Source organism: Pelodiscus sinensis, chromosome 12 (assembly GCF_052426305.1).
Source record: "Pelodiscus sinensis isolate ZL-2025 chromosome 12, ASM5242630v1, whole genome shotgun sequence".
In the NCBI taxonomy this organism is placed as follows: domain Eukaryota; kingdom Metazoa; phylum Chordata; order Testudines; family Trionychidae; genus Pelodiscus; species Pelodiscus sinensis.
Window position 1 is genome coordinate 1113130 of NC_143063.1, and position 13603 is coordinate 1126732.

Here is a 13603-nt window from a genome sequence, read left to right on the forward strand (position 1 = left end):
TGCTGCTGCAGTGTGCAGAGCTGCCCCAGGCTACTCCCCACCCCGATCAAATCCCCAGGGCTCCCTGCCAAACAGCCCCTGCTTCTGGGGGCCGTTCTCATGAGCCCAGGAACAACCCCCCACGCCTGACCCTCTGCCCTGACTCCCAACGTCCCCTTCCTTGGTCCTTGCCCACCTCTCCGCCCTTGGGCCGGGTCTTTGCAAGCCTCGTGTCCGATGGAAAAGCCTCTTCAGGCGCTGCCCCAGACGCAGCCGCTTTCCTCCTGCCTGTCTACAAAATTAAATGGGTTGGAAAGAACCGGCCCGGGGGTTGGCTGGGAACCAAACCTCTGCAGGGGCCAGCTACCCCGGAGCTCAGCTGGGAGGCTGTCAGTTCGCAGTTCTGCTGCTGCTCAGGTGTAGTGATGCGCAAGGCTAGGGGCCAGGCTGTCTGGGGGGGGGGGGATGTATCGTCCCCTTTGAAATCTCCTGCTTTGCCTGGGCTGGTTGGTCTCAAGGCCGCGCGCTTGGCACAGCTTGCTGTGTGGGAGCGGGCGTGGGGGCGGATTCTGCGGCGTGACGCGCCCGAGTTGGGATTCCAAAGAGCTGTTGTCGGGGAGCCGACAGGGGGGTTAGCGTTTGGCTGCAGAGCGGCTGGTCGGGGAGGACGAGGCAGGGGCCGGAGGGTGGACTTGCTGGACACGTCCAGGTTGCAGGCTGCGCGCGCCATCTCCAGCCAGCTGCCAGCTAATCTCGCGGCAAATGGAACGGCTGGCAGGGCCCGGCCTGGGCTTGCTGCTCCCAGCGCTGTTTCCACACGGTGCGGCGAGGGCCGGCGTGGCTTCCCTGTGCGATGGGAGCACAGCGCCCAGGGCTGGGGCCTCCGCCAGGCCGATTGTTTGTCAAGGGGCAGGACTGGCTGTGTCTAACCAGTGCCTCCCAACCCGTGGGCCCCAGGACCCCCACGGAGCCAGCACGTCCTTCAACCCACGGCTTCCTCAGTGGGCTGAGCGACCGGCAGGCTGCTGGCCCAGCTCTTGTCAGCAATGGCCTGAAAGGGGTCGGTTGCCTCGAAGGTTGGGAGTTGCTCTGGGCTGGGAGCCAGCAGTTCCAGCAACCCAGGAGAGTGCAGGGTCTTTGGGCAGACTCGGATGTACCAATGGGAGAGCGGATTGAAACCAGGGATTTACACTGAGGCTTCCACGTCGCCGGTTTACACTCCCTTGATTTAAATCCGGCCACGCGGCGCAGGCCTCTGCATTTCCTAGAACTACTCCCCCGGTGTCAGAGGAAGGGACTACTCCCCCGGTGTCCCCGTCCTTCCCCCTCGTGCTCCCCCACCCCCTTGGTTGTCACAGAGCCAGTTCCCTTGGGAGCCCAAACCTCCCTGCTCCACCTGAGTCTTTCTCCGGAGCCTTCACAGCTCGGTTGTGAATCCAGCCTGAGAAGCCTGGCAGCGTGCAGACATGACAGCCCCAGCCCAGGACTAGCTCCCTGGTGCCCCTCTTCATGCAGCCCCCCTTTGAACCTCCAAAACTCCCCAGTTCCTCCCAGCTTCCCCAGCCCTGCTTTCCAAGGGTGCCAGCTCTGTCCCTCGGGAAGCTGGTGGTGGCGGCTGCCCCCTAGGCCGGTGGACTCCAACTTCCGGTGGCCTGGTGCCCTGGAGTTTCCGGTCTGGGTGGGAGATCTCGGGCCGCAGCTTCTCGGCCCTCTTTCCTTGAGCACGATGTGGTCACCGTGACACATGCTGCCTGCACTGGGTAGCTCCCAACTGGCTTTCTGGCCAGCCCTGAGCACGCAGGAGAGTGGAATCCTGTCTCTCTCCAGCGTGCTGGGCAGGGACAGTGGCAGATCCGCCGCCTGGAGCCTGCAGGGAATGAGGAGCCCCGGGGCACACCCAGCCCATCAGCCCCGATCCTGCAGCCTCTGGGCAGGGCGCTGGCGGGAGGCAGGGCGGACGTGCGGCGGAGTTGGATGCTGTTGGCGTGGAGCCGAGGGACTAACTGTCCCTGTAAGAACCGGCCAGAGAGAAGGGAGCAGCAGTTCCCACCATGGAAACTTGGAAAACAAAAGGGCTGAACAAAGCCCCCTGAAATAACTCCAGGTGCAAACAAGAGCAGCCGGGCAGCATGTCCTGCATTCCTGGCCACCGCTCTGCCCCCTGCTGCCAGCAGCAGCTGCGCCCTGCCTTTAAAAGGAGGGCTGGGGGCCCAGCACAGACCATCCCTGCAACCCTGGAAAATACCGCAGCCTCCTGGAATCCAGAGCCAGCCACGGCCTGAGCCAGGGTGTCCTGCCGCGCCCACCTGCCCAGCGTGCAGCCTGCTCCTCCACTTCGTGCTCAGAGCAGCTGGTCCCCTGGCTGGGCTCCAGCCATCGTCCCCCACAGGGCCAAACCCGCTGCCCCTGCCCCAGGCAGGTAGGGGCTGCTGGAGAGGCTGTCAGCTGGGCCTGACGTCCCCACTTGGGATGCCCAGAGTCCCCGTGACGCTTTTCCTGGCAGTCTCAGGGACCAGGCCAAAAGCCAGGACCACAGTAACTGGCCCTTACGTGGGCTGTCGTCCCCCAAAGGCCTCCAAGCATTCGACAAGGGGGGACAGAGCCCCGGGCCGCTCAGGACCCCTGGGACCGAGCACAGAGCAGAACCCAGCCCCCTCCCCACGCAATCCGACAGCGACAGACTCGGCGAGAGCTGGAGCAGCACAAGGAGCTTTTACAGAATATTTGATTGCAGCCTTCACCAGCCCCCAAACTTCTGGTTCATCCCACGGGGGAGGCTCTGGGGGGCACATCGCTTCTTCATGGGGAGCTGAAATTGGCAGCCTGTGCACAGAGTCAGGAAACGGTGAAGTTTACCGCCAGGAAGCTGCCCCTGCAAAGAGCACCAAGGGGACCCTGCATCGAAATGCCCTGCTCAGGCCGAGTGAGAACCTTCCTGCAGGGAGCAGAGGTGCTGTCCCATGCAAGTGCCCTGGGAAGCCAGAGCACTCCCGCCCGTCTCCCCCGCCAGTGCCGGGCTGTCGGCTTTCCCTTTGCAGGGTTTACTGATCTGGACTGGAAGATTCCTGGGTTCGACAAAAGCCGTTCTTCCGTTTCTGCCGGTTTTCCCCCTCCTTTGGCAAGCGCAGGGCTCTAGCTCCAGCTCCCCACTCCGGCAGGCCAGAGGGGTGCGCCAGGCGGCCTAGCTTCTGGAGCAAAGTACCGGGCTGACGCCCGCGCTGGTGAACGTCACGTGCTCACCACACGCACGCGCGCAGCAGCTTCGCGGCAGCCTGGAGCCATGTCCGCGCTCACAGCACGCATGCTGCTGGCCGTGCCGAAAGGCGGAAGCTGCCTGTTTCGGAACGTTGGGCCTTTTCTGAAAGCTCCAGAAGCGCAGCCAGTAGGAGAGCGATGCTCCCCCGTCCTCCGCCAGAAACAGGATTTCTTACCCCAGTCGTCGTCATGTTTATAATCAAAACGGATGAATTCCCAGGAAATGTTAGCGCTCCCCCCCCCCCCCAACAAGAGGCCTGTGACCTAGTGGGGGTACCTGGCTGGTTTCTATGCTGCTGGCTCTGGGGTAACCCCCACTGGCTGCCGTGGGTACCACGACCCAGCAAAACAGGATGAGTCACTATGCAAACCAGTGGCCAGACACCCCCCATGGAGAGGAACAAAGGAAGGTGGATGCTGCCCTGGCTGGGGGGCAGGGCTGGAAGAGAGATAGTGAGTTGCTGGCTGGAGGAGACAACCTAGGGAAGGAGACAGCCTAGGGAAAGGGGCTGGAGTTTAGGGGCCCGGTCTCCCCCATCTCAAGGGGGCCTGAGGCATCCTAGCCCAGCTCTGTGACCAGATTCCATCTGTGCTGTGCTGTATCCTGGAGAGGCAATAAACTTCCTCTATTCCACCGGCTGGTGCAGTCTGTTTGTGCCATTTCGGGGTGCAGGAGACGGGGGACCCCCAACGCGCCGTCACACTGGTGTCAGGGATGGGATGCACTGCACCCCGTGGATGGAGCTTCCAGCAGCGAGAGACCAGGCGCCGTAGAAGACAGAGCGAAGCGGTTCCTGGGAATCGTGGGGCGCTGCAGCACTAGACTGGTGAGTCTGCACCGAGGGGCCCAGCGGGCAGATGGCCTACGCCCGACTCTTGAAGGCAGATCTGGTGGGGCTGTGCAGAGAGAGGGGCTTGCCTGTGTAGAAAGCAACCAAGGCCCAGCTGATTGCCCAGCTGGAAGAGAATGACCAGCCACAGGGCCAGGATCTTGTCCCCAGGGGAAGCAGCCAGACCCCCCCTGAGAGTGTGTCAGGCTCAGAGAGGGGGAGGAGCGCTGGAACCCAACGGAGAGATGAGACAGCGTCTCCCGGGAGGCCTGCAAGCCGTAGCCCATCTAGGGCAGGGGCCAGCCCAGCGGAGCTGCGGCGGCTGGAGATCCAGCTGCGGATAAAGGAATTGGAAGCAGAGGACCGAGAGAAGGAGCGCCAGGACCGAGAGAGGGAGCGCCAAGATCGAGAGAGGGACCGCCAGGACCGAGAGAGGGACCGCCAGGACCGAGAGAGGGAGCGCCAAGATCGAGAGAGGCAGCGACAGCATGAGCTGGCCATGGCAGAGCGGAGAACCGGTGGGGCACCGGCTGCGCCAAGTGTGGATGGGCCCCAGGGTCCCAGGACTGCCAGACGCTTGGAGAGGCTCATGGTGGCCCAATTGAAGAACATGGGCGATATAGACGGGTTCCTCAGTGCCTTTGAGAGGGCCTGTGGACTGCAACGGGTCCCCCCAGCTGACTGGCTGCAGGAGCTCATCCCCGCACTGAGCCAGGAGGCGACCGGAGTGCTCAGTCAGCTGGAGGACCTACAGTCAGGGGATTACAGTCGAGTCAAGGAGGCCCTGCTGCACAAGTTCGGGCTGACCCCCGAGATGTACAGGAAGAAGTTCCGGGGGGTGCAGAAGGAGCCACGGGAGACCTATGTGGACCTGGCCTCCCGCCTGGCGCAATACTGCCGCAAGTGGGTGTCTGGAGTCGGAGCCCAGACCGCAGAGGAGCTGCTCAAGCTGGTCATGATGGAGCAGTTCTACAAATCTTGCCCACCCAAACTGAGGCTGTCGCTCAAGGACCGGAGACCAGAGAACCCCCAGGAGGCCGGGAGGCTGGCTGATGAGTTTACGGAGAGCCGGTCCGGGTGTGAACGGGAGTCCCGGAGAGAAAGGGAATCGCGCAGAGACCGGATCTCGGCTGAGCGATGGAGGGAGTCAACTACGAGGCGAGCCCAAGGAACAGGTTGTCTGTGCCCCAGAGAACCAGCCAGGGCCTGGACAGAGATAGCCCAAAGCCTAACTTGCCATCGCTGTGGGCAAAAAGGCCACAAGAGGGCTCAGTGCACCAGGTCCCAGGACCCGGGACTTTCCAGGGTTAACTGGCTGGGGCGGGAGGAAGAGCAGGCTGCCCCAGAGGCAGGGGCTGGCAGGCAACCCTCAGCTCAAAGAGAGGGGAAGGATGCTCAGTGCACCTCCCCTGGGAGGTCTGACCCTCGGGAGGCGGATTTCTCCGTGTACTGGGTGGGGGCAGGACGGCCCCTGCGGAGCGAGTGCCTCATACCCCTGGAGGTGGATGGTAGGAAGGTGACGGGTTTCTGGGACACGGGGGCGGAGGTGACGCTGGCCCGATCCGACATAGTGGCCCCAGAGCGGATACTACCCCACGCGCAGCTGACCCTGAAGGGCATAGACGGGTCCCCGTTTAAGGTGCCTGTAGCCAGGGTGCATCTGAAATGGAGGGCCAAGGAAGGCCTCAAGGAAGTGGGGGTCCACCCGCACTTGCCCACGGAGGTGCTGATGGGGAATGACCTAGAGGAGTGGCCCCATGAATCCCAGCGGGCTCTAGTCACTACCCGGAGCCAGAGCCAGTGGGGGGCTGACAACCTGGGTCCAGGGAAGGACTCCCGGCAGAGTCCTCAGGGTCCCATCCCAGCGGACACGGGGTCCAGCCAGGCTGGGACTCCGGACCTAGGCAAAGGTGGGGGACAGGTCCCGATCCCTGCCTCAGCAGCTGAATTCCAGGCTGAGGTGCAGGCAGACCCCTCCTTGCAGAGGCTGAGGGACCAGGCTGGCCTCCGTGCAGCTCAGCCCCGGGGGAGAGGTGGCCTGGAGAGATTCCTGTGGGAGCAGGGATTCCTCTTCTGGGAATGGCTTCCCCACGGGAAGGTGAGGGAATGGGGGGGGTCCAGCGGCAGCTGGTCGTCCCCCGAAAGTATCGCCTCAAGCTGCTGTATTTGGCCCACGATGTCCCCGTTGGGGGCCACCGGGGGATCCGGAGCACCCGGCTGAGGCTGCTCCAGCACTTCTATTGGCCGGGAATCTTTACAGCCGTGCAGCGGTACTGCCGGTCCTGTGACTCCTGCCAGAGGGGCGGGAAGGCCCAAGACAGTAGGAAAGCGGCTTGGGGGTCTCTACCCCAGATAGAGGACCCTCTGGGCTTCCTGAGAGTTATGGGAGGGGAAGACCCCCCTGGATGGAGCATCGGGGGTGGAAGCTGCCCTGGCTGTCCAGAGAAGGCTCACTGGGCTCATGGCCCCGGCCCGAGAGACCCTGGCCAGAGATCAAGGCCAGCGGAAGGGTGGGTGTGACCCCCGAGGACAGGCCTGTGCCAGTCGCCCTGGAGCGCGGCGGCGAGTGGACAGAGGGAAGCCAGCTCATGTGGGGCCTCGCCACGGCCGGCCCGAGTCAAGGGGAGCACCCATGTCCCCAGGGCGGGTTCCCACGCAGAGGACCCGAACTTCCCTAGGTCACGAGCGGAGTGACCCTGCTCAGTTCGCTCTCGGAGGGGGGAGAACTGTGACGTAGTGGGGGTACTTGCTGGGCTGTGGTGACCCCTGCTGTCTGGAGCAAGACCCAGCAGGGAAAACCTCACTAGGCAGAGGTAATGCCAAACTTGTTGAGCCAGGGGCCAGACACCCCCCATGGAGAGGAACAAAGGAAGGGGGAAGGCTGCCCTGGCTGGGGGGCAGGGCTGGAAGAGTGTGGGTTAGTTGCTGTCTGGGAGCATGGAGGAGACAGCCTAGGGAAAGGGGCTGGAGTTTAGGGGCCCAGTCTCCCCCATCTCAAGGGGGCCTGAGGCATCCTAGCCCAGCTCTGGGACCAGATTGCATCTGTGCTGTGCTGTATCCTGGAGAGGCAATAAACGTCCTCTATTCCACCGGCTGGTGCAGTCTGTTTGTGCCATTTCGGGGTGCAGGAGACGGGGGACCCCCAACGCGCCATCACAAGGCCTTATAGCCCAGCCCCTCCCCCCTCCCTGGGACAGTTCTTCCCAGCTAATCCCGAGGCACCATAATTGTGGACATCAGCATCCTGCAGATTCCACGTACTGCTGAGCCCTCCCCCTCCCAGCACCCCGTAGTAACACCCCATGCAGAGAAATCGCACACATTGTGGGAGTCCCTCGGCGCGGAGGGCATGGGGGGGGCCAATCGCTGCAGGTAACTCGCTCTCACCGCCCTTGCTGCTTCTCTTCCCTTCGCAGCAGTAACTGGGACCTGGACTACGAGCTGTACCGGGACGATTTCCCTTACAGGTACCTCAGCCCCTGCTGGCTCTTTGCCCTTTGTGTGTAGGGGGGAGGACTGATGGAGGCTGGAGGTGAATTCTTCTCGCTGAGTGCCCCAGGCCAGAGGGGACGTGCCGTGGGGTTGCTGCCGGGCTGGCTGCATGAGGGCTGGGCCAGTCCGCACTGCAGAGGCACCGTCCATGGAGCAGAGCCCCAGGCACCAGCCAGGCAACCCGGCACCCACCGCCCCAGGCTCCACGCCAGACCAGTGCAGCGGGACGGAAAGGAAAGGGCTGCTGGGACATGCACGCTAGCAGGGCGTGGAAGGGGATAGCCGCGGGACGGCTAGGCAGCTCCTTGAAGTCAGTCCCTGTCGTGCTGATTTGCACTGGCTGTACCTGGCCCTGCTCACGTTACACCTTTCCTTAGAGCTGCTGAGCAGCAAAGTGTCCTGGAGGCCTAATCTCTACCGAGCCAGCTTGGGGGGAGGCTCCGTCCCTCTGCACTGACAGCAGCAGCAAAGGGCATTTGGGGTGGCGATGGCCCCCTGCAGGGCTGGGCCGAGGGCTCCCTGCAGGGCGGGGAGGGGGTGGGATGAGGGGTCCCCCCCATTGCAACTGCAGAGCTCCCGGGAACGCTCCAGGAGGTGAAAGCAGCGAGATGCCCACTCAAAGGAGCAGCTACAGCCCCACCCTGGTGCGAGATCCCTGCTGAGATCCGTGGGGCCAGGTGGTTTGGAGATTAGCCTGGGGCAGCCGTTTCACCCATCCCCGAACCCCATGGGCAGCTCACCAGGACCCCTGCCGCGGCTCTTTGGTAGTACAGCAGGGCATTGGCAGGTGTCGCTGGGGCTGGGTCTCCCGGGGAGGGAGGAACTGCGTGCCAGACCCCAGGCCCCCACCACATCCCGTTCTCGGGCACTCAGGGTAGCAGCCCCTCAGCTCCCTGCTCCTCCTGCAGACCCCTTCAGCCCCCCTGGCAGCGCGGGGCCTGGGAGGCTTTGTGGGGCTCACAGCCCCCTCTCGCCCTTGCAGGGTGTACGAGTACCAGAAGATCCCACCCCTTATTAATCGTATCCCGGTCAAGACCAGACGAGCCCACCTGGGCGCCGGAGGCAAGAGCCGCCTGAGCCCGCCCCCGGGGCCGAGAGGCAGCAGCACCGCAGCCGTGGGCCGGACCAAGTGTAAGTGTGATGCATTGTGGGGGGCGGGAGGCTGGGGGCCCTGTGGTGTGTGTCTGGGGAGGGTGAGGCCCAAGGACAGCATGGCTCAGGCAGCCACGTGGGTCTGACACACACAGCGCTTGCATGGGCCAGACCCTCCCGATGTGGCTCCCTTTGGAGCACGAGCCACAGGGGCAGGGAGCCTGCAGCGCGGCGGGTCGAGCGGCACTCCCAGCACTTAGCTGGTGCTTAGCCCCCGAGACCCGCGTGTGCAGAACGCTGGGACGCAGCTCTGAATGGGGTCACTGGCCAGGTCTAACGGCCTCTCCTCCTGGGGGCAGTGCGTGCGGAGGAGCTGCATTCCATCAAGGGAGAGCTGAGCCAGATCAAGGCCCAAGTGGACAGTCTGCTGGAGAGCCTGGAGCGGATGGACCAGCGGCGGGAGCGGCTGCCTGGGGAGAGAGGTGAGCATGAGCAGGGCAGGGCCGTGGTGTTACCTGGTAGCCGGCGCACAGAGGCCCCGTGCAGATACAGAGGCTGGGCATTGCCCACACCCCGTGAGCCCATACGCAGGGCCGTCCCATTGCTTAGGAGGGGCAGCCACGTGCGTTAGGTGTGATGCACCCCCACTAAGCCGGCTGGGTCTGTGGCCTCCTAGGAACCACCCCTGCAAGGATGCTGCAGCCTGCTCCTTTGGGAGGCTTAAGGGCTGACTGTTGGGCTCCTGGCTGGCTGTCCCATAGCCCGTTTGGCCCGAACAGCCCCTGGCCTGGAGCCACCCACGGCCTCTGCTGTCAAGGGGCTGCTCTGTTCTGGCAGGTTCCAAGGAGGGTGAGAAGAAGAAGGCTCAAGGGAGCGAAGAGCCCTCTGCAGGGGACCCGCGTGGGAAGGAGAGCCCGGCTGCCGATGCCCAGAGCGACCTGAGGGACATCGACAGTGCAGAGGAGAGCACAGACACCGAGGAGACGGTAGGTCCCAGCAGTTCTAGGAGTCTGCATGCAAGAGCAAAGGTCTCGTCCAGGACTCTCAGGCTAGTGATGTGCACGTATGTGCAGGGTCTCTGCACAAAGACCTGCAGTAGCCACGTGTACGCACGAGCGGGGCTGTGCCCACTACCTGGGGGCTGTCATGTGTGGACAAGCTGAGGTCTGAGCACAGAGACCTGCAGTAGCCACGTGTACGCACGAGCGGGGCTGTGCCCACGACCTGGGGGCAGTCGTGTGCGGACAAGCTGAGGTCTGAGCACAGAGACCTGCAGTAGCCACGTGTACGCACGAGCGGGGCTGTGCCCACGACCTGGGGGCAGTCATGTGCGGACAAGCTGAGGTCTGAGCACAGAGACCTGCAGTAGCCACGTGTACGCACGAGCGGGGCTGTGCCCACGACCTGGGGGCTGTCACGTGCGGACAATCTGAGGTCTGAGCACAGAGACGTGCAGTAGCCATGTGTACGCACGAGCGGGGCTGTGCCCGCGACCTGGGGGCTGTCATGTGCGGACAAGCTGAGGTCTGAGCACAGACGCGTGCAGTAGCCACGCGTACGCACGAGCGGGGCTGTGCCCGCGACCTGGGGGCTGTCATGTGTGGACAAGCTGAGGTCTGAGCACAGAGACGTGCAGTAGCCACGTGTACGCATGAGCGGGGCTGTGCCCACGACCTGGGGGCTGTCATGTGTGGACAAGCTGAGGTCTGAGCACAGACACGTGCAGTAGCCACGTGTACGCACGAGCGGGGCTGTGCCCACGACCTGGGGGCTGTCACGTGCGGACAAGCTGAGGTCTGAGCACAGAGACGTGCAGTAGCAACGTGTACGCACGAGCGGGGCTGTGCCCACGACCTGGGGGCAGTCGTGTGCGGACAAGCTGAGGTCTGAGCACAGAGACGTGCAGTAGCAACGTGTACGCACGAGCGGGGCTGTGCCCATGACCTGGGGGCAGTCGTGTGCGGACAAGCTGAGGTCTGAGCACAGAGACGTGCAGTAGCCACGTGTACGCACGAGTGGGGCTGTGCCCACGACCTGGGGGCTGTCACGTGCAGACAAGCTGAGGTCTGAGCACAGACACGTGCAGTAGCCACGCGTACGCACGAGCAGGGCTGTGCCCAGGACCCCTGGATAGTCACACACGTGGCTGTTCTGGGAACGTGGGCCACAAGGACGAGTGACGAGGTAGCAATGTAATCTCTTTGCAGATGAAAAACCACACGTCAGACCCAGAGGGCAGCCAGTAAATGGACTGGGAGCCTGCAGCCTCCGCCAGGTTGGCTAGCATTTCCTTTCCTGTGTTTGTATTTCTTTCAAGGCTGCCGGCTGGTGCGGCACATGTCATGAGTGTATCTGGTCTCAGCGCTAGTGCACCGGCAGCTGTCCCACACCACCTGAACTAGCGCCTGTCAGTTCTGCCAGCACGAGACCTACCTATGCTGAGGGAAATCTCCGTTCTGCGTGGGGGGGAGGGGAAGGGAAAGGCAGGTGGAAACCCCTGTGGAGCTAGGCTGTCTGAACACTGTTGGAGCAGGAGGGCTGCGTCACTCTGTTGCCCTGGCCATGCCATTGCTGTTCACAGCCATGCACCCGTTCAGCCTGGGGGCAGCCAGAACTTCCATGGCTCCAGTGGGGGGTTTTGCCCTTAAGTGGTGGAGAGGTGCACGGCCCTGCAGGAAACCACCACGGCCCCTCTGCTTGAACACTGGCTTCAAAGAACAGTGACCCCCAGGAACCCTGTCCATCACCTCTCTGCGTGCCCACCTCCCCCCGGCTGCCAAACACAGCTTAGTGAACCTTGCAATGGAGCACATCTAGGGAGAGCTAAAATGGGACCTACTCATAGGCATCACAAGCTGATGCTGACTTGGGTGAGCGTATTTAAGGCCCGTGGTCTCTGCTCCCTGCCATTCAGACCCAGGGGCCCAGGCCCCGAGAGGGACAGCTAGTCTCTTGCTGAAGAGCAAGCAGAAAAGCAGCTGGCATTTGTTTCTATCAGAAGAGAGCAAGGGCCGTGGCTTGTTGGCCTGCAGAGCCTGTCAGACTAAATGCTCCCAGCCTAGACTCGCTGTTCCCTTGTGGTGCTCCTGGAAACCTCGCATATGCAGAGCTTAGGAGGGGACAGAATTAGATTGTCAGCTACAGCATGCACCCTGGCCTCATCCACAGGCCCAGCTCAGTCCCACCGCGGAGCCTGCACCTGCTACCAGAATCACTGTGGCTCTTAGCCAAGAGGGATCCCTTCCCAGCAGGGCTGCTCATGTAACAAACACCCCCCTTCTGTGGGGGCACAAGGTGGCCAGAGCGATCTGTCCTTCCACGTGCCAGCACGTTAGAGGCAGGCAGAAGCAGACTGCCTGGCCTGGAGATTTCACATCTAAATCTCCAGGTTAGAGGTCAGCATGGGGAGGTAGGTATTCTGCCACTGGCCTGCTGGATAATCTTGGGCTAGTCCCTCTGAGTCTCTTGTGTCTGTTTCCCCATCTGCAAAAGAGGGGTGCTGTATAAACCACTGCGCGGCCTCACTGGGACACGGCAGCAGGTGACTCGTACGTACAATATTTGGCGCTGACCTTCAATAGGGAAAAAGGCATTAATCTCCAGAACACTCCTCCTAGAAACACAGCAGCTGATAACCTGGCTGCTTAGGAGGGGTGTTTGGTTTGTGACAGCCCCCCCCCCCCCCCCCCCCCCCAGTGCTTTGGCTCCAGGGCCCCATATTGGTGAACACCCACCCATTGCTCACAGTCCAAGAACCAGAGCTGGAGCCAGGCAGGGAGCATGGGTCAGCAGGACAGGCCAAGGACTCAGGCTGCCAGCAGCCGCAGCAAAGGAGAGCGTGGAGGTGGATAACGAGGCAGCTCAGGATGCTTATGAGGTGTGCCTACGAGCCTGCAGGGGCAGCCTGGGGAAAGCACAGAGGGCCTTGCTGGAACATGTAACGCGTGATGGAGGCTGGGCTCATGGGCTAGTCAGAGGAGGAGTTGGCATCTCACTAGTGAACAAGCAATGGTAGGCTGGGTGGGGACAGGCTAGGAAAGCCACAGAAGTGAGGTCTGTGCAATGCGGGGGGGGGGGGGGGGATGGTCAGTAAACACAAGGGGTTCCCCTTGGCCAGCTACACAAGTGAAACACACAGCTTGAGTCCTAGTGAAGACACGGCTTGGAGGCCCACCCATGGAAAGGGCTCCAAGGGCCGGGTGCTGCCATTTCCACATGGATACTGGTAACACCCCACGTCGTGCTGGCCCAGGCAGTGTGGCTGAGAAACTGCCATGAAGCCAGCTCCCCTAGCAGCTGGAGCTGCCTGCAAACGGGATGGCTTTGATTTTCCACTGGCTCACAAAAGGCTTTTCCTTCCCGGTCTCCCATGGCTGCTATGTACCGTGCTGTGGGACACGGCTCATAGCCGCTTACCAGGAATTCCATGAGCAGCGCTACTAGAAATAAAAGGCTATTCCAGCTAGGTGAACCAGAACATGCCAGTGCTTTGGGTTGCTTCCCCCTCACCCACAGAACTTGCATCCCCCTCATCCCCCGTACTAGGGGGTCCTGAACAATTCTAGTTCATTTTTGTGCCCCTCATTTCAAGGTACTCTCGTGCACGCTGGTAGGAAATTGTGTCTGTATTTCTAATTTGCTCTGGGAAAAGAGTGTATTTGTGCTGGAAGGAAAAATAATAAATTTGTTTATTCCTTTTCTCTGGTTATTCAGGCGTCTGATGTGTCTTTTCCCTCTTCAGTGCAGCTGTGATTTTCACATCTGAGAGAACAGCCTTTGTCAACCTGCAGTCAGACATGTGCCTGAGTCCAGTCTGCAGGGAAAGGCTGGATTTGGTTTAGAAAGCGCCCATCTAGCCAAGTATGCTAGATGCCTAACAACATGAATAAGGCCCTAAAGCCAGCTGTAATTAAAACAGTCAGTGACATCAACATGCCTCACACCACAGACCTCTG

The 13603-nt window shown here is 62.0% G+C and overlaps 1 protein-coding gene across 2 annotated transcripts in view; it reads left to right on the forward strand.

Moving 5' to 3' along the window:
* LOC142831121 (RNA-binding Raly-like protein) overlaps positions 1–13356 on the forward strand; it is a 29101-nt gene extending 15745 nt beyond the window's left edge. The window contains exons 3-7 of one of the 2 annotated variants that reach the window (XM_075940623.2): positions 7481–7531; positions 8539–8687; positions 9008–9130; positions 9486–9634; positions 10856–13356. In XM_075940623.2, the coding sequence (XP_075796738.1) occupies positions 7481–7531; positions 8539–8687; positions 9008–9130; positions 9486–9634; positions 10856–10894 (511 nt within the window). In that variant the 3' untranslated portion in view covers positions 10895–13356. The remainder of the gene's footprint in view (positions 1–7480; positions 7532–8538; positions 8688–9007; positions 9131–9485; positions 9635–10855) is intronic. The other variant, XM_075940624.2, reaches the window with a different exon arrangement.
* Positions 13357–13603: the final 247 nt, after the last annotated feature.